The 23,745-nt window shown below is 33.4% G+C and overlaps 1 protein-coding gene and 1 pseudogene across 6 annotated transcripts; both read left to right on the top strand.

The window, feature by feature from the left end:
- The first annotated feature begins 861 nt into the window (after window positions 1-861).
- On the top strand, window positions 862-6,800 carry LOC132275234 (wall-associated receptor kinase-like 22; annotated as a pseudogene).
- Window positions 6,801-12,755: 5,955 nt separating this feature from the next.
- On the top strand, window positions 12,756-22,736 carry LOC132301771 (uncharacterized). 6 transcript variants are annotated; one of them, XM_059799012.1, is made up of 15 exons: window positions 12,756-13,106; window positions 14,295-14,485; window positions 14,594-14,654; window positions 14,819-14,867; window positions 16,377-16,431; window positions 16,508-16,595; window positions 17,393-17,447; window positions 17,535-17,611; window positions 18,791-18,916; window positions 19,392-19,517; window positions 20,293-20,379; window positions 21,298-21,452; window positions 21,593-21,635; window positions 22,098-22,215; window positions 22,362-22,736. In XM_059799012.1, the coding sequence occupies exons 1-9, from the start codon at window positions 12,914-12,916 to the stop codon at window positions 18,796-18,798; spliced, it is 777 nt and encodes a 258-aa protein (XP_059654995.1). In that variant the 5' UTR covers window positions 12,756-12,913; the 3' UTR covers window positions 18,799-18,916; window positions 19,392-19,517; window positions 20,293-20,379; window positions 21,298-21,452; window positions 21,593-21,635; window positions 22,098-22,215; window positions 22,362-22,736. The 6 variants fall into 6 exon arrangements, with proteins under 6 accessions (XP_059654995.1, XP_059654985.1, XP_059654991.1 ...); XM_059799002.1 differs by having other exon boundaries at window positions 21,529-21,635; XM_059799008.1 differs by lacking the exon at window positions 22,098-22,215.
- Window positions 22,737-23,745: the final 1,009 nt, after the last annotated feature.

The raw sequence follows: 23,745 nt of genomic DNA, 5'->3' as shown, positions 1-23,745 counted from the left end.
ACATTTTTACAGCCTTCATGTATTACAATCCTTATTTTTCCTGATTATGCAATTTAGCATTGTGTGAAATGAATGAAATATAATCTAATGTTCTGTTTGGCGGCATAAAATTGAAACTTTAGAATTGGAATTGGAATTGTTCGTTTGCATGGAATTGAGATAAAAGCAAGTTAAACAACTAACAAAATTGAATCAAAATTTTTTCCAATTCTACAAATTCCAATTCCAAGTTTCCAATTCCACACAGCCGAACGTTCAATTTTCTAAGTTGCTTTTCTCAAATTCTATAAATTCCAATTCCATGCCTAAGAAACATAGCTTAAACTCTAAATGCAGCTAATTTTTTTCCAAGTTTGAAGGGCCCTCTCATTGAGGAATTAAAAGGAGATAGGATTCAAGGAACCAATTAGTAAACTCAGAGAGAATATTCAAAATAAGTGAAACTTTATCAATCTAAGTCACAAAAAGACACTAATCTATTTGATAATGGCTCCACTCAAGCTACATGGTAACATAGATTAGGGCTAAAGAAATTACTAAGAGTGGTTAGACCAAGTCACCCCATTTAAAAAAAAAAATAGTGTTTTCCAAGACAAAGAATGGCAAGAAAATGCCAGAACATTGATGTCAATGACTCAATGTCATCCATTAAAAATTTAATTTATGGTAAGCACTTTATCACAATTGACAATAAGGTAAAGCTAAACATCATGCTAAAAATGGTCAAGAATGGATGAATGCCTGCAACTTTGGAATAATGATTTACTGACTTTGCCGAATACCATCGACTAATGTCCAATAGATTGTAGTCTTCTTATTGCTTATTTCCTTTCCATCTTCCCAAAAACTGTGTGTGTGAGAATGGTTATTCAATTGGTGCTGCAAATCACACTATTGTTGTGGCTAACACAAGCATCATCAGCATTAGCAGCAACAGTAACACAGCCTGGTTGTCAAGACAGATGCGGAAATGTTATCATTCATTTCCCGTTTGGTATCAGAGCCAATATTATTATGAAGAGTCGTTTGAGATAAGCTGCGACAAATCTTTCAACCCACCCAAACCTTTCATCACTAACATCAACCTTGAGTTGCTTGAAATCTCATTATCAGAAGGCACTGTCCGCGTCAACAACCCTATAATGACTTCTAATTGTGAAAACAGGACTAATAATTAAGCTGTGTCCTTGTTTGGTACTCCTTTTTCCTTCTGAGACACCTACAACCGATTCATAGCCCTGGGTTGTGACAACCTCGCCTTAATCAACTGGCAAGGGATCATCATAGGGTGCGTGTCCAATTGCAATTTTACTTCAAGAGATAAAAGTTGCTATGGCATCAACTGCTGCAAAACCACAATCCCTCCAGCAATCATGTTTATTGTAATATCCCTAATTTTAAAAGGATAGTCTCGGTATTTATTTATTTATTTTAATTGAATTTTTAATTATTTAATTGATTATTTAACTAATTGCTTATGTGTTTAATTGAATTAGGTATTACTTGATTATTTAATTATGTGTTTATGCATTATTTGTATTTGTCTATGTATTAATTATTTAATTAGATTATGTGCTTAAATGGTGTTTTGATTAGTTGTAAATTAAATGTTTTCTTTTCTTTTATTATTTTATTTTATTTTTCTTTTATGGTTATTGTTAGTAGTAATGGACCAACCAATTGGGTTCCATGGACTACTTAGATAGGAGGTTGGATGTGTATGGATTATTACCCATGGATAGTTGTGTATGTATATAGATATATATTATATACATATATAAAAAGGAAAGTAATTTATTAATTACTTTTATGGTAACTTGGATAGTAATATTTAATCTGATGTATATGTTTTATATTTAAATAATAAAAATATACATAGATTTGATACGTGTTATGTTTTAAGTTACTTTATAATATTATGGTAACTTAAGTATTACTGGATAATCTATTAATAAATAATGGAATGTGTATAATTTATTTATTTAATAAACATATACATAAATTATATACGTAACATATTTTACTTACCTTTTTATTATATATATAAAAGAGAAAGTAATTTATTAATTACTTTTATGATAATTTGGGTAGTAATATTTAATCTGATGTATATGTTTATTTAAATAATCAAAATATACATAGATTTGATACGTGTTATGTTTTAAGTTACTTTATAATATTATGGTAACTTAAATATTATTGGATAATCAATTAATAAATAATAGAATGTGTATAATTTATTTATTTAATAAACATATACATAAATTATATACGTAACATATTTTACTTACCTTTTTAATATTTTTATTTTCATTTCTTTTTAGTTGACTTGGATTGGGAAAAGGGTTAGGGTTATTTTATTTAGCCTATAAATATATAGCTATAGGTTGTAAAAGGGGGTTAGAAATATTCACGTGATATATACTAGAGAGATAGTGTTAGAGAGGGAATGAGGAAAAAGAAGGAATGAGGAGAAAAACCCTGTAGAGAGAAGGTCAAGGAAGAAGAAGTTTAATTTTCGATCCGAAAGTTTAAGGCAAGTTCTTCTTCTATCTCTTTCCCTTTGATTCGTGTTTCTGTACATGCCTAGGAAATTTCAGGATTTATTAAACACATAAAATTAAATAATTATGCATATTTAATTGGGTTAGAACATAGGTTTTATGAAATTGGTTCATATCTGTTCTTGTGTTATGAATTGATAAAATGCATGATTTTGATTTGATTTCTTATGTGAATTTTTTACATGTTTAAATTACGCATTTTTCATATCTGTGGAATGATGGAACGTAGAAACATGCCTAGGATTCCTGAACATTAAATAGGGACTAGGTTTGGGTTTTAATAAATTTAAATAGACTCAATCATAATGATGCTTGCTATTTGAATGTTTTAAACAAACGAATGGATTTAATCTTTTAAAATATTTTAGCAATTGAGATTAAATGTGTAAGATGAATTGGATATAGAGAATCCTTATTTAACGGTATAATAAAATATCATCATGTATAAGATTCAGTTTGTGTAGGACATATGATATAGGAAGTTTAAAGAAATAATAAGTCATTCTTACTATGTGATAACTTGATATCGTATTTATCATAGTTATTTATGGAATGTTTGATATATTTCCTTAATTGTTACATCAATTGTTAGATTGTGTGGTTTAATGCACCGGTATGGGACGGTGGCATTCTAGGAATGGATTAACTTATCAGTTAAATCCTACCTATTTTATATAAGGGAATAGATTAACTAAAATGTTAAGTCCTATTTATATTTAAGTCAGGTCAGCTGAATAAGTTGAATGACTTATGGAGGATTAATTTATTATATAAGGGAATGGATTAACTAAAATGTTAAGTCCTACTTATATTCAAGTCAGGTCAACTGAACAAGTTGAATGACTTATGGATGATTAATTTATACTGGATAGGATGGTTACTAGATTATATATATATAAGTATGGTGCCATGATATGAGCTTGAGTCTCAGGATCAATGGTTAGGGCGCGTATATCGCCAGGGATGTGTAGCTAGATATAGTGTAATTGTGTACCCTGGTAGGTCTAGGTACTCATGCCTACTATATGTGCGTTTTGCATGTTGCCTACTATTCAGGTTGAGACAACCATATAGTCTAGTGAGGTTCCTTTAGTGTGTATATATATATATACGGACTACTAGTTATAATTGGATTGACTATGATGTATACGTGTATCGGATCTCTGCTTGGACTGTAGTAGAGTAGAACTTGTTTGTGGGCCTGACCCACCATTATTTTTCAGGTGTTCGTCACGAGTAGAGGTTGTTCGTGCTGAGCGGGGATCAGTCTACTTCATTCTTCCGATGCTACATAAGAGTTCCTTTATGATTCAGTTTCCTGTTTTAGATTACTGTCATTTGTTTAGTTTGGATTTTCTAGGGGTCCACACAGTATGGATTCCCGAGTTGTATTTTGGAGGATCAGTTGTATCAGAAGAGTTTATTAATTAATGGAAATATATTATGAGGTTTATTATTAGATTATCATTTTAGTTTCTTGTTAGCATTTTATTTATTCTTTTGTACTCTGTGTTCGTTTATTATCAATTTGTTTTGATATCCTTGGGTATTCGGGCGTGGGCCTGGCCAACCCGCATTCGGAAATTCGGGGGTATCACATTTATCAATGCATCTTTCAGAAGCATAGATTCAAACAATGATAATAAAGAGTGCAAATATGCCTTTATGGTGGACGAAGAATGGTTCACTAACCTGACAGACCCCTATGCCGTGTAGGAAATGGAGAAGGTCCCTACTGTGCTGAATTGGTATGCATACGGGACGTGCCATTCATCCGTTGTGTATACATATGGGCCATCATTATGCGGCATGAAAGCTTCCTGCAGTTCCCTTTCCAATAACAGCTCAGGTTATCTATGCCAGTGTGACCGCGTCTATGAAGGAAACCCATATCTGCCTGAAGGATGCCAAGGTAAAATTCTGCAGTTAGTAAATTTGCACTGCAAATTTTCAATTTAGTTATGCAGTACCAGAGCATATCTTTATCAATTGATTACCAAGAAAAGCAAACACCTAGCCACTTGTCTTTAATAACTTCCAACAAAATCTATCGTCACTCTTCTATGTTTGGCACAAAGCATATGCCTCAACTACTATGTGTGTAGTCCTGTGGGCTGTGCCGGTGCGTAGACAAACATTTTAATACCATATTTTGTTTGATATTGCATGCCAGATATTGATGAATGTGTGATGAAAAAGACCAATTGCTGTGAGATGAACTGTTCGAATATGCCAGGAAGTTACGAGTGCTATTGTCCACCAGAGTACTTAAAAGTTGGAGATTATTCTTGCTATAAACTCAGGGGTAATGCAGGGAATAGAAATGAGATCATCACTATAGGTATGTCCTTCCCCCCACCCCAACACACACACACACACACACACACACACACACACACACACACACACACTGAGATAGCAAGCACAAATTTGGAGGCCCTGATTATTGCTTGATGACAACTGATCGATTCAGTTAGAGTCCACATATAAAAGAACTAAATTTTGAGCCCACCTTGAAAAAAAAAATAATAATAATAATAAATAAAGCAAAAAAAATAAACTAGATTTCCTAATCTGTCAATATGATTTTTGAACACAAATAGAATTCAACTTTGCAAACCTTGAATCCCTTCTGACAGTACAATAACTACAGGAAATATGGTAGCAATTAATGTAGCTCCAAAGAGTAACAATATAGACTAAATCAAATTTGTGGACTAACAGCTTCTATTCAAAGTCTAAGTTTAATTTAATATGGTAAACTGAATTCATTTGATTTGGTTCCTAATTACTGTTGACAGTTTAATTGGGTAGTTCTGCACTCACAATAAAACCATGCAGCAATGATATAGTCCAATTGCACATCAAATATATATATATATATATATATATATATATATATATATATATGATAAAGTCCCCTTGCAGCACTCTACAATTCGCTGCCTTTTTCAACACAAGAATACTGGAAAGTGACTTGTCTTTCTTTTAGGAATAGATGGCATATGAACGAACTTAGGAAATATCAACATATACAAGTATTTTTTGCACTCAATTAAGCATAAAAGTTTTAGGTTGAAAAGGTGATTATTTCCTTTTGAATTCTGCAGGACTAGCACAGGTCTCGGAAAACTATTTTTACTTATTGGTACATGGTGGATGATTAAACTAGTAAAAAGAAGAAAGAAAATTAAGCTCCAGGAAAATTTCTTTAAACAAAATGGGGGTGTGTTACTACAACAACAATTGTCTTCAGGAGAAGGTAATGTTGAGAAAACAAAACTCTTCTCTTCAAAGGAGTTGGAAAAGGCCACTGACCATTTTAATGAGAATCGAATACTAGGGCAAGGAGGGCAAGGTACAGTTTACAAAGGCATGTTGACTGATGGTAAAATTGTAGCGGTTAAGAAGTCCAAAATAGTGGATGAAGGCAGACTTCAGCAATTCATTAATGAGGTAGTCATTTTATCACAAATTATCTATAGAAATGTTATCAACCTACATGGGTGCTGTTTGGAGACAGAAGTACCTCTGCTTGTTTATGAATTCATCCCTAATGGAACCCTTTTCGAGTATATCCATGACCAAAATGAAGAGTTCCCACTTTCCTGGGGCATTCGTATTCGGATTGATATAGAAGTTACAGGAGCTCTTTCGTATCTACACTCAGCAGCTTCCATACCCATTTATCATCGAGACATCAAGTCCACAATCATACTATTGGATGATAAATACATAGCAAAAGTGTCCGACTTTGGGACTTCAAGATCAATTGCAGTTGATCAAACTCACTTGACCACAAAAGTACTGGGGACCTTTGGATACTTGGATCCTCAGTACTTTACAGAGAAAAGCGATGTTTATAGCTTTGGAGTAGTTCTAGTTGAGCTCTTAACAGGACAAAAACTGATTTCATCAACCAGACCTGAAGAATGGCGAAGTTTAGCAACATATTTCATAGCGACAATGGAGGAGAATTGTCTGTTTGATATTCTTGATGTTCGAGTTGTAAAAGAAGGTGGGAAAGAAGAGATCATGTGAGTCGCTAATCTTGCAAAAAGATGCTTGAATTTGAATGGGAGAAATAGGCCTACAATGAATGAAGTTGCAACAGAGTTGGAAGTGATTATAATGCCACATGGAGCATCTACTATTCAACAAAACTATGAAGAGGTTGAATTTGCGGTAGCTGAACTCACTGGGCCTTGGGATGCTGCTTCCATTTCGACAGGATAGTAGTGTATCATCATCGTCAAATGTCCAATATCTGTTGTCCAAATATATATAAGGGTTAAGGTTTTGTTTTTCCATATATTACATATTCTTGTTTGAATAATAGTGTATAATCATGGAAAGATTCTCTTACTTCTAGTGTTTAAGAAATCATCATCAGTAAGAAAATTTTGTTGTCCTCTATCTTATTTTCCATCTTGTGTAAGCTAATCATGATGAGAAATAGTCTTAATACTTTTTTTTAGTAGTTGAATACAATATATCTCTTCTGTTGTTTTCTGGTGCTCCAGTTAAGTTATGCCCATTCTGAATTAGAATTGATGGATTCTCTTATTTGGGATCCCTATATAGACCAATATGGTCGACACAATACTGATGCACCAAATTCTTCTGGTTCAGTATCGACCACCCAAAGGAGATGGTCCAAAGGCACTCTCCATTTGGCCATATGAAAAAAATAAAATATTATAATTATTAAGGACTCAACGGGATCTTCTCCCTCAAATCAGACAGACAAAGAAGGGAATCCCTTTGAGTTCTTACTTTTTCATGTTTTTATGTTTATTTTCCTATCAACAAGAGAGAAACGATAAATATATAAGAAACAGCTCAAAATCAAAATCTATTCCAAGAAAAACTTTCTTCAACAACATTTTGGTAGTGTACTAGTCTCCATCAACTCCATGGCACTCAGAAGTCACATTGAATGCATTGATATCTAATAGGCTGGAAAACTCTCACATGGTCAGCTATACAAGATAGCCGAAAACCAAAACACGGAAGTATGCCAAGACAGGATAAAAATTGTTAAAAATGGAAGGAAATTAAAGCACCATTTGAAATATTGCTGGACTCCAAATTTAGTGCAAGGATAGCATATTGCAGTTATGTTCCAATCATATGATTAATCATAATCTATTGAGAGGGAAAACAATTGAGTTGGATGGAACTCAAATGCCAGTTCAAATTTCAATGATGAGGAAGGCAAGGGCTCTTCCATGGACTTGGAAAAAAAAAGAAAAAAAAAGAAGGAAGTTCAAGTGCCAAAAGAGGGTTTGTATATGGGTTTGGGATGGAGTGCTACTAAATGGCTTCCAATTTTGTGCACATAAAGATATAGGGGCACTTGATCCAAATGTTTGTACTTCTTTTCTTGCTTCCCATCTTGTCGCTGGCTCAAACTTTGGATGGGCGGGCAATAGTTGTCAGTTATATTGGTAGTACGAAAAGTTCCATGACTTGTTTGCAATCACCCTCAATGACTTTCTTGCTCACTCATCGTTATTGAATGTACTAAAAAAGGAGTGTCCCTGAGGCTAGACTGACAATAAGCCTTAATCAATTCCATTATCATATTGATGATCTTTTTCATATGGATTTTCAACCAGATCAGAACAGACTGGTCAGCTTTACGATGACGCTGTAGAAGGCCTAGATCCCAAATGGGCTATTCAAGATGGAAGTCATCGCCTATAATCCCTTTTTTCAACTCAATTTACAAGATATTCAGCACAAAAGGCATGGTAAACAAGAACCAAACTACAGAGAATGACAAAATTTTAGCTCCATTATTCTGAATCTTGCTGAAGATTCGCTCAGAATTAAACAAATCATCATCCTAAGAACTAAATCTTAAAATCTTATGCAGACTACCTAAAGGAAGTGATTGAAATTGAATGGCTATAAACTCTGAAATCATGAAAAGGGTATACAAGAAACTCATCAAATCATCCTCAGAATAGGGATTCAGTTTCAATTGGGATCCATATATGTATATTAATAAATATATAACCACACACACATTTCTTCAAAAATAAAACTTTTTAACCTAAATGCTCAGTTCGGTAGGAAGGAAGAACGAGGGGTGAAAAGAAAATAGGAGAGAACGAACAAAAATTTTTCGTTGGGTAGGAAGGAAACACGGAGGGTAAGGATAATAGGAGGGATGTCTTATCCCTCCCTCTTAACAAATTTTCATCCGTCCAAATTTGGGCGGAAGACAGGAGAGAAAACAAGTGGAGCTATTATAATACTATTAAATTACAATATTATACTTTCCAAATATTAAAAATTAAACCCTACACATCTCATCTCACGCAAAAATATATATATATATATATGGATTGTTTGTTATATAATTTCCTTATTAGTAAAAAAAAAGGATTCAGAAGAAAAAATACATAGTCTACATAAAGAAAAAATACACAGTCTACATGATGAAATATGATTATATATATAAAATTAAAACAAACAATAAATTAGAGTGAAATTAATGGTACTATTTAAATGAGTAGTAAAGATGATGGCTATTTACCGGGAAAAAAATAATAATTATGAGGTATAATGATTAAAATAATTTTAAATTCTCCCTTCCCTTCTCTCTCCATAATCTCTTTCCTAGAGATGTTTCATCCTTCCCTTTTACTCTCCCTTCCATCCAATTTACTTCCTTCCTAACGAACGGAGCCAAAGAGATGAAATATATAGCAAGAAAACAGTCGCAAACATAAAATTAATAGTTTCAAAAAGAAATTGATAAAATAAGCTGTTGATTCCTTACTGACCTTAAATTCAAAAGTGGAACTGAGCTGAACAGCAAAAAGAAGATGAGGAATGCAGATAACACGGAAATATGTCCCAATCTTCTATTTTGGTTTAAATAAATTCTGAGATTTTACATCGTGTAAGCGACGTGGGAACTGATAATCTGAGGAATAATTCATTAATAAATTTATATTCGGAATATTAATCGAATATTCAATCCGTTAAGAGCTTTTTTTAAAAAAAAATATATATATATATATATATATTAATAATAATGTGAAGGGAGGATCCACAAACAATGATTAAAATAAATAAATAAATAAATAAATAAAACATGAAAAAATAATTGGTAAATGTAGATCGTGTCAGTTAAATTGGTATTTTTTTAGTTTCCTTTTGCTAACTAATAATAATAATAATAATAATATTGGTATTTTTTTAGCCCCTTTCACATTTTGTTGACTTGTCAATAAATTAACACTAACAAAATTGGGCACAACGAATTGATTTATTTTGATGGGACAATTGACAAACTCTGACAGAAGAGTGCGGTGTAATTTCTAAAAAATATAAGAGAATTTTTTATAATTAATGCTTACATGAGTAGAGTTTAGTATAATTTTTCCAAAATTCAAAAACCTTTCCATTTAACTTCATAGCTTGCACTGGTGTTCTTTTTGATTTACCATTCGTTAACAAATTTTCCCCTCCATTGACTTCTTATGTTAGTCAACTTCAATTTTTACTAAATTAAAATTTTAAAATACCAATCTTTTTATTAAAATGTTTGTAACAGAAATGGAGGCTAATAAGCCCAACAATGAAAGAAGTTGCAATAGAGTTGGAAGCGATTAGAATGCCACATAGAGCATCTACTATTCAACAAAACTATGAAGAGGTTGAATTTGCGGTAGCTGACCACATTGGGCCTTGGGATGTTGCTTCAACTTCGACAAGCTTTTATCAAGATAGTAATGTAACATCATCGTCAGATGTCCAATATCTATTGTCAAAGTAAATATGGTGGCTAAGGTTTTGTTTTTTCCGTATATTACATGCCCTTGTTTGAATAATTGTGTAGAAGCACTGAAAGATGTTCCTACTTCTGGTGTTTAAGAAATCATGATCAGCAAGAAAATTTTACTGTCCTCTATATTATTTTCCATCTTGTGTAAACTACACGTGCTGAGAAATATGCTTAACATATGTTTCTGTGAAGTATTTATGGATATCATTTTGTATCTAAACTTGAATTCTATACAATGCTTTTTTTATTGGTTGAGTACGATACATCTCTTCTATTGTTTTCTGGTGCTCCAGTTAAGTCATGCCCTTTTTGAATAAGAATGGATGCATCCTCTTATTCAGGATCCCTATATAGACCAATACGGTAGACACAATACGGATGCACCAAATTCTACTATTTCCGAATCAACCACCCAAAGGAGATGGTCCAAAGACATTCTCCATTTGGCCATATCTAAGAAAAAAATAACATATTATGATTATTAAGAACTCAACGGGATCTTCTCCCTCAAATTAGACAAACACAGAAGGGAATCCCTTTGAATTATTACATTGTCATGTATCTATGTTTATTTTCCTATTAGCAAGAGATAGATGATACAAAAGAAACAGCTCACAATCAAAATCTATTCCAAGAATTCTTACGTTGTCATGTATTGGTCCCCATCAACTCCGTGCTTCATCCATATAAAGGCAAAATGGCGCTCAGATGTGACATTGAACGCATTGATATATCTAAAAGGCTGGAACACCCTCGGATAATCAGTTATACGAGATAGCTGAAAATCAAAACACAGAAGTATGGCAAGGGGGAAAAAAGTAAAAAAAAAAATGGAAGGAAATTAGAGCACCATTTGAAATACTGCTGTACTCCAAATTTAGTGCAAGGATAGCAGATTACAATTATGTTTCAATCATAGGATTAATCATAATCTATTGAGAACGAAAAAAATGGAGTTAGATGAACTCAAATGACAGTTCAAAATTCAATGATGAGGAGGGTAAGGAAAAAGTCTTCCATGGACTTGCGAAAAAAAAAAAAACCTAAAGTTCGAGTGCAAAAAGAGGGGTTGTATATGGATTTGGGAAGGAGTGCTACCCTAATGGTGAAGGGACTTAATGGCTTCCAAATTTGTGCACGTAAAGATATATATGGGCACTTGATCCAAATGTTTATATACTTGAGGGCATGATTCAACTCAATTTACGAAAGGTAAGATTCAAAATTTGGAATGATTGAACCAAACAAGAACCAAAACTACAGAGAATGACAAAAGTTTAGCTCCATTATGCTGAAACTTGCTGAAGATTCACTCAGAATTAAACAAGTCAACATCCTAAAAACTGAATCTTAAATACCGGAAGGAAATGACTGAAATTGAATGACTATAAATTCTGAAATTATGAAAAGGGTATGCAAGAAATTCGTCAAATCGTGCCTGCCCTAATCCTCAGAAGACGGGCATTGAGTTCCATTCTGTCTTGGAACTCGTCTCATCTATACACGCAAATTAATATATAATACACAAATTTCTCAAGATAAATTAATGGTTTCAAAGAGAAATTGATAAAGGTAAGTTGTTGATTACTTTACTGACCTCAAATTCAGGAATGGAACAACGGCAAAAGGGTGACGAGGTAAAAAAATTTAATCTGAGGAATAATTCATTAATAAATTTATATTCGATTAATATATAATCGAATATTCGATCTGTTAAGAGCATATTTTTAAAAATAATAATAATAATGTCAAAAGAGATCCACAAAGTTACAATGATTTAAAAAAAGAAAGAAAAAGAAAACACAAGACAAATAAAACATGTTTTGGACTTTTTGTGTTGCTTCGATTGCGCAAAATATTAATAACATGCTAGTAAATATACTCCATAATCCGTACGATGTTACAAAAACTTAAAAAGAAACTGTTAAAATATATGTAGTAAATAGTAAATACTGAAACTTTGTTGACTTAAAATGAACAAAACTACTGAAATTTTAGAATATAATAACATTTTCTCTAGAGGATTTAATAATATTTGTTCATATTGAAATTTGGAAAATATTGAAAATTTACATTATTTATTATTTTGTTTTTAAATTTAATTTAATGTTGATTTTATAATGGGATTGATTATAAAACAGAGGGATATTGACAAATCTAACCTAAAGTAAGTAAAATTTATTCAAAAATAAATTATTCAATCTTAATCTTATTTTATATAAATAATATCTTTTAAAGAAATATAAAAAATACTCAACTTTCTTATAATCTAAATTACTTAAGTTAGTGAAATTTTGCCAAATGATAAACTTTTTTGGAAAAATTTAAACTCTTTTTCTTGACTGTGTTCATGCTCTTAAACGAAAATAAGAGTATTTCGACTTACCTTACAAAACGTACTTCAAAAAAGAAAAGAAAAAAAGAAAAAAGAAAAGAAAAGAAAAGAAAAGAAAGAGAGTTCACAAGAACAAGTAAAAAAATGACCAAAGTCATAGCAACACAACTGCAATTGAATTGAAGATGAGAGAGAATTGAAGTGTGAGAAATGGAGGAACACGAAGAGCCATCGTCTCCAGGAGTCAGTCCAGTACAACTCAAAGAATGCATAGAGGAGGTGCTCAACTTTACACTCGCGTCCTCAATCGACGAAACCCTAGGATTCGATATAGGCCTTTCAAACGAGTACTGTTCTAACCTCCTCAAGAACGACCCTGCAAACCCTAATTGCAATCACACCGGTACTTGTTTGATCATCAAAATCAAATCTTCACTATCTACAGTTGCACAAAACTCATTACTCAACACACACGCACACACACTTCTTCCCTACTCAAGTCCCCAGCTATAATGTGTAGTATGTGTGTGTATAATTCAGTTAATTTTGTAGAGCTTGTGTTATTTAGAAATGAATGACTGATCTATAGCTTAATTACTTTGTTAAGGTAGTGATTCGTGAAGCTTGTTGTGTCCATTTATTTATGCATGCCAAATTCAGAAGGGGTGGGGACGTGGTTTGTAAGTTGTGAATCTGTGGGCAGTTTGGAGGCCAATTCTGAGTCTGAATTTGTTTGTATTATTGAAATTATCTGAATTTGGACAATTGGATTATTATTATTTTTCAATTTTAGGCAACATAAATTTGGCCGAGCTTCTGTATAGTTAACTCAATTTTGAAATGAATCATTAAAACAGTACTAATCCGATTGGTGATCCAAGCTGAGGTACATTTACATACATACATGTGCTGGGCTGAATGTCATTTGGTGTGTAGTTGATGTGGGATTTGGGCAGGAAAAAGAGTATTGTTTTAGTAACTTGCTCAAATAAGTGAAGTCGGATAGAAGCCGAAGAAGAAGAGAGTAGGAATGAAAAAGAGGCAAACAATCTGAGACATATTTAGTACAAATCAAACTTGTGAATCCTTTTGTACTGTGGACCTTAATTATATACCATTGGAATCTTTCTTGGCAAGTTAAAGAACTTTCAGAATCTATGCAGCTATACTAACCAATATAAGAAACAAGCAGCAATATTTTTTCTAAATAAATTATTAAGTTTGTTTATATTCATGATTTTGGAAGTTCTATGAGGCTAATTTTCTGTGGTTACAGTCTTTATTTGCAAGCCAAATATGAGTAAATAATATAAAAGTAATATCCTCTCGATCTTCGGCTTTAGAATGTTTTGGAGCTTGTCAATGTAAACACTCAGAGATGTGCATTTCATTTGTTTGCAAGTATATATGGATATGCAGTTCTAATGCTACTGGTGTGTGGAACTTGCCATGCACGTGGTAGGAAATGAAGCATTGGAAACGCCTTGTGTTGTGCTAGAATGAAGCTTAATTTTGACAATAGATTACACAAATCTGGTGGCCAATGCATTTATGATTAAGAAAAGACATTTTTCATTCACACTTGTTACAGATTTTTCCGGAGGAGTTTCTCAATATCCTCTACGCAAGCCTCTAGCATCAGCTTTGTACCAGTCTATATCTTCTGGAACTTTCTGCGGGACATATAAAGAAATGGAATTGATCCATGAAGACAGTTCCATGAAGCAGAAAGAAGAAAAGTGGAATCAATTGGTTCTAGCAAAGGGGTCTGAATTAGTAAACGTAAGTTAAACGTGATGATGTCAATCATTTTCTGTTTTCCTTCTTATTATATTTATTTATGATACATTGGTGTCATTGTTGTTAACATATTGTATGCCCTTCTATCAGGTGTTGAAAACTATAGACTTTGAACTTCATGTTCAGGAGCCTTTCTTTTCCCAGCTCAAAGGTATTGTGTGTTTGTATTAAGAAGTACATGGCGGCCCATAACTGGATTATATATTTTGATACTTAACTGTGGAAGTCCTAATTGCTTTTGAGCTTGATTTCTTGATAAATTGTTTCTATCTGGTGAATGATTATTTATTCATATTAACTTGGCATTGCTTGCAGATGGCCTAAAAACAACTGAAGGAAGATGTGCTGTTGGTGACTATAATAAGTATGGATTATTTTAGTCCTGTATATAAATTCTGTAATAATGCACTTTGCTGAATTTTTTTACGTTCTTTTTTCACGTTGCTCTCTTCTTTTGTGTCATAAATCAAATACTATGTAACTGTTACAGGTCCTACTTGGGTTGGTTTTGTTTGAAATTTGAATCAAGCTCAACGTAAACCAAGTATTTAGAGTTTCAACTGCAGCTCTAACAGAATTAACTTCTCTGAACCCCTAAATAGACATTCAAACAGATAATCCCTCTGACAACTCTGTCATTATGATTGATCGATGCGACAAATTTGAACTTGGACCTGCCAACGTACCCAAGGTAGATGGGTTTAGATTTTTCATCAAACAAGAGATTTAGTCTGTGTAATACAGAGTTCAACTTGATCGCACTTATTTGGGGTTTGGTTGAGCCTGTTAACTCCATGTATGTGTAAACACTGATTATGCCTCAGTTGTTCACTTCCATAACCGTATCTCCATGTATGTGTAAACAGAAAATCTGTGTGAAATTCCAGTTTTTTGTTTTTTTCTCTGTAAGACATGGGAGTTCAGAGTTCAAACAATACTGTACATTATATGTATATCTTAGAAAAGAAATTGGTTGAAATTTATAAAATACAATAAAAAAAAATCCAACCTTCGCTTAAGCCAAACCATTGGAAGTCACGAATTTAAGCCAAACCATGTAACTGTCTTCAACAATATTAATAAAAAATTTTGGGGTTTGGTTGAGTCTTTTAACTTTAATGGGGCTGTTTTTGTCCTGATTCTAAACCCCCACAACATCACTTGTTTGGAAAAATAGGTACCTTAAGTTACATATAAATCCATGGAGTTGCCACTGCATAAGTTTTATTGCAATGACATGCACAAAAGATGGAAATAGTTAAAAGAAAAAAAGAAGAAAGAAATGATGGAGCAGAGTACTCCAAGCTATAAGATGGAAGAAGGGAGTAGTGGAGTCCAACCCATGTAATAGCTCTTACTTAATTTCTGTGAATTAATACACAACTGAAACCCTATTAACCTTGTCAGGTTGAAGGTGTTAAACAATAACAATAATCTTCTCAGGGCTCAGTGGCTCACTAAGACAAGCATACTTCACTTTTCTTAAAGAGTTGAAAAAGAATGTCCATATAGAAAGAAATAGACTGTAGAAATTTGTTAGTGTTTCTTGTGTTTTCCTTTTGGGTGAGAAGTGAAAAATATTTTCTGGGGAAGATATGATGGGGTCGCAAGATAAAATTAAGTTGAGATTGGACAAGGAGAATAGTTGCTGTGGATGTGTTTGCTGCCTATTTTTAACCTGAAGGATTATGCTTCTCTTCCTGCTTATATAGTGTATCTAGTTCTCCTGTCAGGTTAAATCTGTTTCCCTGGTGTCAAACTAATAGCCTTTTATTTTTGAATTAGTGAATAATAATTAAGATTACTTAAGTATTCTTTATTGGGCTTTCCTATTCATTTTTTCGCTTTAATTTTGCCTTAATTTGATTATCAGAATTGGATCAGGAGCACTGCTTCTCTTCAACAAGTGTTTCGTGCTTCAAGTTCAGGTGATCAGATTTTCTTGCAGTTCATCTTTACTTTCTTCATATGCACTTCTGCACACATAGCTTTAATAGTTTTCAGGATGTCATCAGGTATGCTTTGTTTTCTGAGATGTTGGAAGCAGAGAGGCTAACAAAAGTCCTTACTGGAGTAAAAACCACAGAAGAAGGTAACAGCCTCATATTTTATTAGGAATTCAATTCAGGCTACTTTTTGATGTTGCTACTAATTGTAAATGATCCGCAATAGGGCTGCAAATGAGCTGAGCTATTCATGAAAAGCCTGGGCTTGGCTTGATTAAAGCTTGGCTTGAGGTTGTTTGATAAACAAGCCGATCCTGAACAATCCATGGCTCGGCTTGTGAACATGTTCATGAACAAGTTCGATAAAGGTTCGTGAACATGAGTTGTTTATTAGAATTTGTTTGAATATATAGTTATTTCTTCTTTCAAAGAATCTTAAATCTCAAAATATATGCAAAAGTACCTAAATTTCAAATGGACATTTCTTCTATCCGGAACATCCCAAATGATTTTTCTTTTTTTCCTTAAAACAAAGTACAGGATTGTGGACCTACTGCTCTAATTTTCAAAAACAAATCAGAAGGTACAGATACAGGCTGTAGGAATTTGTTAGTGTTTCTTGTGTTTTCCTTTTGGCTGAGAAGTGAAAAATATTTTCTGGGGAAGATATGATGGGGTCACAAGATAAAATTAAGTTGAGATTGGACAAGGAGAATAGTTGCTGTGGATGTGATTGCTGCCTATTTTTAACCTGAAGGATTATGCTACTCTTCCTGCTCAGTGTATCTAGTTCTCCTTTCAGATTAAATCTGTTTCCCTGGTGTCAAACTAATAGCCTTTTATTTTTGAATTAGTGAATAATAATTAAGATTAATTACGTATTCTTTATTGGGCTTTCCTATTCATTTTTCTCTCTTTAATTTTGCCTTAATTTGATTATCAGAATTGGATCAGGAGCACTGCTTCTCTTCAGCAAGTGTTTCGTGCTTCAAGTTCAGGTGATCAGATTTTCTTGCATTTCATCTTTACTTTCTTCATATGCACTTCTGCACATGTAACTTTAATAGTTTACAGGATGTCATCAGGTATGCTTGGTTTTCAGAGACGTTGGAAGCAGAGAGTCTAACAAAAGTCCTTCCTGGAGTAAAAACCACAGAAGAAGGTAACAGCCTTATATTTTATTAGGAATTCAACTCAGGCTACTTTTTGATATCGCTACTGATTGTAAATGATACACAATAGGGCTGCAAATGAGCCGAGCTACTCATGAAAAGCCCGGGCTTGGCTTGATTAAAGCTTGGCTTGAGGTTGTTTGATAAACAAGCCGAGCCTGAACAATCCATGGCTCGGCTTGTGAACATGTTCATGAACAAGTTCGATAAAGGTTCGTGAACATGAGTTGTTTATTAGAATTTGTTTGAATATATAGTTATTTCTTCTTTTGAAGAATCTTAAATCTCAAAATATAAGCAAAAGTACCTAAATTTCAAATGGACATTCTTCTATCCGGAACATCCCAAATGATTTTTATTTTTTTCCTTAAAAGAAAGTACAGGATTGTGGACCTACCACTCTAATTTTAAAAAACAAATCAGACAGATACAGGCCCTCAGGGATATTTGCACTTCTGAAATAACACCATAAAGTGGCCATCACCTGAATCTGGTGAGGGAGAAGATTTATAATTCTGCATTCAAACCTTACTTTTAAAAACATTTTGATGACTGTTTGTACAGCCTGATGTTAGCCAATATTGTGATGAACCTGGCAGTTACTGGTTTGCTACCGATAGGCCTTTCTCTGGTTGAAAATTTTCAAATATAATAAGCAGTTATACAGTGTGGAATCTGAAAGGATGGTGAACTGTTGAACTGCAGAAACTTTCAGGGAAGCTTATCAGAAAGCAAAAGGCAAAGAGATAGAAGATTCAATTTTTTTTATCCAAACCTGATGTTAAGAAGAGTGAGAGGAAGAAGTGATATGATAGAGGACTCTTTTATAAGTTAAACACTAAATGAGTTGTAATGAGCTCTAGTAATTAAGCAAATGAATTCGTGAGTATATGTCCTGAGCGCCCCCAGCATTTATAATGTCACGCTTTATTTTATAATGTCATGCTTTATTTTATTTTAAGTGAAGTTTAGAGAACATGCTTATTTTTTTAACCTGCTTGGTCAGAAATCATATCCTCTTCTTGTTGCTGCTTTGTTCTAAGTTAATCCTGCAATCACTTAACTTAAATGAAAGAATTACTGATGACCACTAGAAGCCTGACTTTGAAGTGATTTATAAAACTTATTATACTTGTAGCCCACAAATAATGGACATTCAACCTTTTCAGGTGTGTAGATTTACCGGAAGTTTTACACAGAAAAGAAGGAAAGGTCAAATGGAGTCCTTGCAATTCGTGTTACGATTCACGAAGCCAGCTGCTCAGCTTTACATTCCTTTGGCTAGCATACTTTTGGTAAGTGTATTTGCAGTTAAGTAACATAGATGTCTGGACACGGAACAGAATACTACACAAATGTGCAGAAACAACAGATGCTAGAAAAGTAGGATATTGTCAGGATGAAGACAAGAATATGAATATAATTTTTTGTTTATATACGTTTATTATATAAGTGACTATAGAATCTTGACTAATTTTCTATTTTTATTATGAGAATTGTATAATGTGAAAGATGAAGTTAAAGAATTATCAGATTATTATATTCTATATAAGTTGCTGCTCCACTGTTACATTTTATACTCCTATATCGTATGCATTTATATGCACATAATATGGTCAGGTAAGAATCTGCTTTGATTTTTTGCACGTGCATATAGGGTTCTCTTGTCTTCATTTAATTACCAAACATCTATATTATTTAGAGTAGAGATGTACGTTATAGTAGAAGGATCCTGCAGTGGTATGTTAAACTATTTTCATGTCTATCCAGGGATTGAGTTATGAGGGTGTTCAGAGGCTTTTGGGTCTCACTCGTACAGCAGGAACAATTCCAGAGGCGCTTCCTCCGCCAAGATCGACTCTGCTTTTGTCATTTTTGTTGCCTCATAATCCAGAGGTATAATGGTGACTTGTAATAATTATCTTATTAGTTATTATCTTTTCATTTTATTTGTAAATACAATTTTCCTTTTAATTTTTTTTAGTTCTTGATAGTGCAAATTTTCATGTTATTACAAGGAAAAAGGAAAACGGAGAGAGAATTGGGTTTGTTGATGATGTTTGGATTGTATTTAAAAGGTTTTATTTGGCTAGGAGGATGAGTAAGCTATTTTGCATTGTCTGCACCTTAGACATAGCACTTACACTGAGGAGGTAGGTCGAACAATTTGATGGGTCTCATGTAGAAGAAATAAAAATCTGACTTCCAGTGTGTCCTCTGGAATGTACAGTCAGAAATATATTGCAGAAATCTATATAGTGTGGATGGTACATTTCATCCAATTGCACTGACGACTTGACGAGTGACATCACTAATGATACCTACCGTATTGGACCTGAAAAACCCTGATCTGTACATTTACAGACTTGTGACTTGATATCCTTTACCCAAATGGTGGTGCACTTGTGATCTATATTTGTATTTTATGAATTCACATTGGGATGTCTGTTTATCAGAGTGATTGGAAAAAAAAAAAATTCTTTGTATTGACATTGAGATGTTCTGTTTATCAGAGTGATAGGAAAAACATTTTCTTCTTGAGAGTTCTTTTTTATTTTTATTTTTATATACAAAGTTTATATGTTTATTTTCTTGAAGTCTTTAGGAGAATGATGATATGGTACCTTTTTCAGTGCTTAACTATTCTCATTTTCTTGTCTACGGGTTAAAGGTAGCATCTTGACTGATGGAGCTAGGGCCTTAGCTAAGCACATCAACAGGAGCAGTGATGGATACTGGGGTAGTTTCAATGGAAGTGGTTGGTTCCTTTTTTTTGATGTGACTCTTCAATATAGATACGTTGTTTTTATTGCATGTAAACATAACGCTGATCGTTCTCATGCCTAATAACATGCTATTAAGAATAAAAGTTTCTTTCCTAAAGGAAAAAGGTGTGATGTCTTTGCTTATTCTTTTGGGCTGCTGACATACTCTTTATGAGCACCAACTTATTAATATAGGCAACTTGATCTCGAGTTTAAAAAGTTCACAATGAATTACTGTTTTGTTTGGAAAAAGAAATGTTGATGGGAACACATATACTCTCATGAGAGAAACTATATTGGATGCATATGGGAATGACCATGAGTATTCCCCCCTCTGAACTTGATTGTATAAGCCTAAAAAGGTCTTAAGAAACCCATCGTATCATTACGTGGAACAGCTAAGGGAGGATAATTAATTGAATGGTGGCTATCAAATTCCACACATTTGGGAGCATGACTTTTTAAACTTTTTAAAGACAATAGCAAATTTACCTCAATAATAGAATCCTCCATTTTGGTTAGAAATTTGTTGCAGATAATACGTAATCACCTTGTATTTAGTGGTTGGGGTTGAGGGAGGATAATTAATTGAATGGTGGCTATCAAATTCCACACATTTGGGAGCGTAACTTTTTATACTTTTTCAAGACAATAGCAAATTTAACTCAATCCTCCATTTTGGTTAGAAATTTGGTGCAGATAATACGCCATCACCTTGTATTTAGTGGTTGGGGTTGATATGATGGTGGATTCACCTTTTAAATGCTAAGGTAGTGTTTTTTTAGGATAATGATTAATGACCATTGTACATTTTATAAAAAGAAACGAAAAAGGTTTTTCTTAGTTAGACTCATCACTCTAATAAGAATCTTGATTGATCTTTTGTTGCTTTTTCTTTTTTCCTCCACTAGATTCCGATAAAAACAGACTTGCTGCTGATGTCATTAGTCGTTTAATAGATCATTGTTGCTGGCAAAATATGCATATTGTTCCTCCACATGGGGTGGTCTTTGAGATAAGGATTGTTGATGGTTATGGCGCTCGATGGTCTGAAGATAGAACAAAGGTATTAATGTTCTTTTTATATGCTTTTTAAATTATAACTAAAAGGACGGATTAAAATTTATGTGAAACTTCTACAGGATTTGCGGCTAGAGAAAAGCTAGAATTTTAAATAACCTCAGACTGAATCTCAATATTGTGCAGTTAAAATCAGATCTTGACAACCCAATCTCCAAAGAATTTGCAGGTTGTTTTTCTTTTGCATAATTAAGATTTTAGAAAAAAGATTAGAATGTTATTGCAATGGCATTTTGGTTCTGATTGTAACTGAAATGAAATTAATAATAACTTGATTTTTTTTTTTTTTTTCAAAATTGCTTTGAATTACTGCCATTATATATGGTGGAAAATTTGAATTTTGAAAGTGACTTAAATCAAGATGGACTTTGTAATATTTTTAACTTGGTCTTATGAACATTTTGAACAAGGAAATGTTATTTTATATTATAAGTGTTTCTCTTTTGTCTTTTCTTTTCATTGTTTTTCCTCGTTCTCTGTTCATATTTGGGAAAAGCACAATATGGTTATTATATGCATCATTCCTTAGGCTGTGTTTGTTTCATTGCTGAATCGTATTCTCATAAAAAGGCATAAATACCAGCAACTTTAGGTGGCAAGAAGTATGTTAATATATTGCTTCTATCGACAGGATATTTGTGGTGAAAAAACTTCCTATGGATGTTGAAAAAAGTTTTGTCTCTCAGATAACACCGGACAAGACACAGTTTTGAAAAGATTCCCTGTAAAACAACATTGGCTGCCATCAGGTGGACTAAAATTAGCTTGTTCAAAGATAACACCTAGCAAACAATAGGAAATTGTTTAAACAGATAACCGATTGAAAAGGAAGTTTTATGTCAGGATTTGACTTTATTTGGAAAAAATGGAGCTAATAGTGTTTATATTGTTGCAGTTCATTGGATTTCTTGAACCGTACATGATGGAAGGCCACTCAAAAGGATGGATGCACTGACTTTACTCCAGGAGAAAGTTACTTTTGGCCCTCTCAACTGTAAAAGTGTGCCTTCAGTGGGAATTGCTCTATTCTCACATAGTCATAACTAGAAGACATTAAGTATAAGCACGAGTCTCAACTCAATTTTTTCAGGCTGCATGTATGCTCCTTCCTTTTAAAACTGAAACCGAACATTCAATGTACTGGCAGGAATCCAGGATGTCTGTCCTTGACCAATGTACACCATCACGGTACTCAGTTCTGTAGTTGTGGTGTCGGAAATATGAACTAATCTCTTGTGATTTATATATATTAATTTTTCTGCTTGAATCATCTCTCCTCTTTAAATGCCTTTAATTCTGCAGTGCAACTCCTTTTCTATATTTTCATTGGATTTTATGCCATTTCAGTTTGTATCATTTATCATAGGTTAGTTTCTCTGTGATCAAAGGTAGTGGAAGTGGACAATGAGTACGAGAGCCACAATTTGAAAGATTCTATACGATGTAGAATTTCTCTGTGGTTGTAGCTTAATAGTTACTTCCATGTTTAAGTAATAAGATGTGCAGCAACTGTCAAATTTTCAATCTATTCACCTCTTAATAGTTACTGCCCAGGTTTTGCTACTCCTTGCCCAGGTTTAATGGACTAGTCTGTTTCTAGTCCGCCTAAATGGACTAGTTTGTGTCTAGTTTGGCTCTTTATGTAAAACTTAAATTTCCTTTCTGGCGAATACGGTAATATATTTGATTGTGGTTGTTTTGCGTATGTTAATCCCGTCAACTTCTTTGGTCAAAATTTGACGAGTTGGTTTTGTTTCTGTTAAGCTGAATGCTCTCTCCTGTTCTAGTGTAATATTACAGCTTCAGATCACAGTAAAGCACCCATCAACTAGTTTGAATGGAATACATCGGTCAGTACTCACTACTGAACTCGGATGGCTCACTCCCTTGGGCAAACGATCTCTTCAACCTCGATTTTCTTCAATAGATGACACAAGGTAAAGTAGACTGTCACTCTGAGGTTTCTCTTTGACACTTCGTATGCAATTAAAACAGGTGCACTTTCATTTTAACTATGAAAATCACATGTTAGAATGCATTTGGGACCAATGTGCTACTAATATATTCAGTTAGTCACTACATCCACTATCATATAATTTTTGAGAATCTCCGTATCTCACCATTACCAGTGGCCCCATCTTTCACTTCTTGTTATTGCTTCACCACCAATCTATCATTGCACTAGTAACTTATCACCGCCACATTTTATAACCATCACTGGCACCATGACCTGACTTAAGCATGACTGGCCAATGCCACACTGTTCGTAATGACTTTGT

The sequence above is a fragment of the Cornus florida genome, unplaced genomic scaffold, assembly GCF_030987335.1.
Source record: "Cornus florida cultivar Cherokee Brave unplaced genomic scaffold, ASM3098733v1 CherokeeBrave_3.0.0_Hap2_Chr01, whole genome shotgun sequence".
Taxonomy (NCBI): domain Eukaryota; kingdom Viridiplantae; phylum Streptophyta; class Magnoliopsida; order Cornales; family Cornaceae; genus Cornus; species Cornus florida.
This window is presented reverse-complemented; position numbering and strand designations above follow the sequence as displayed.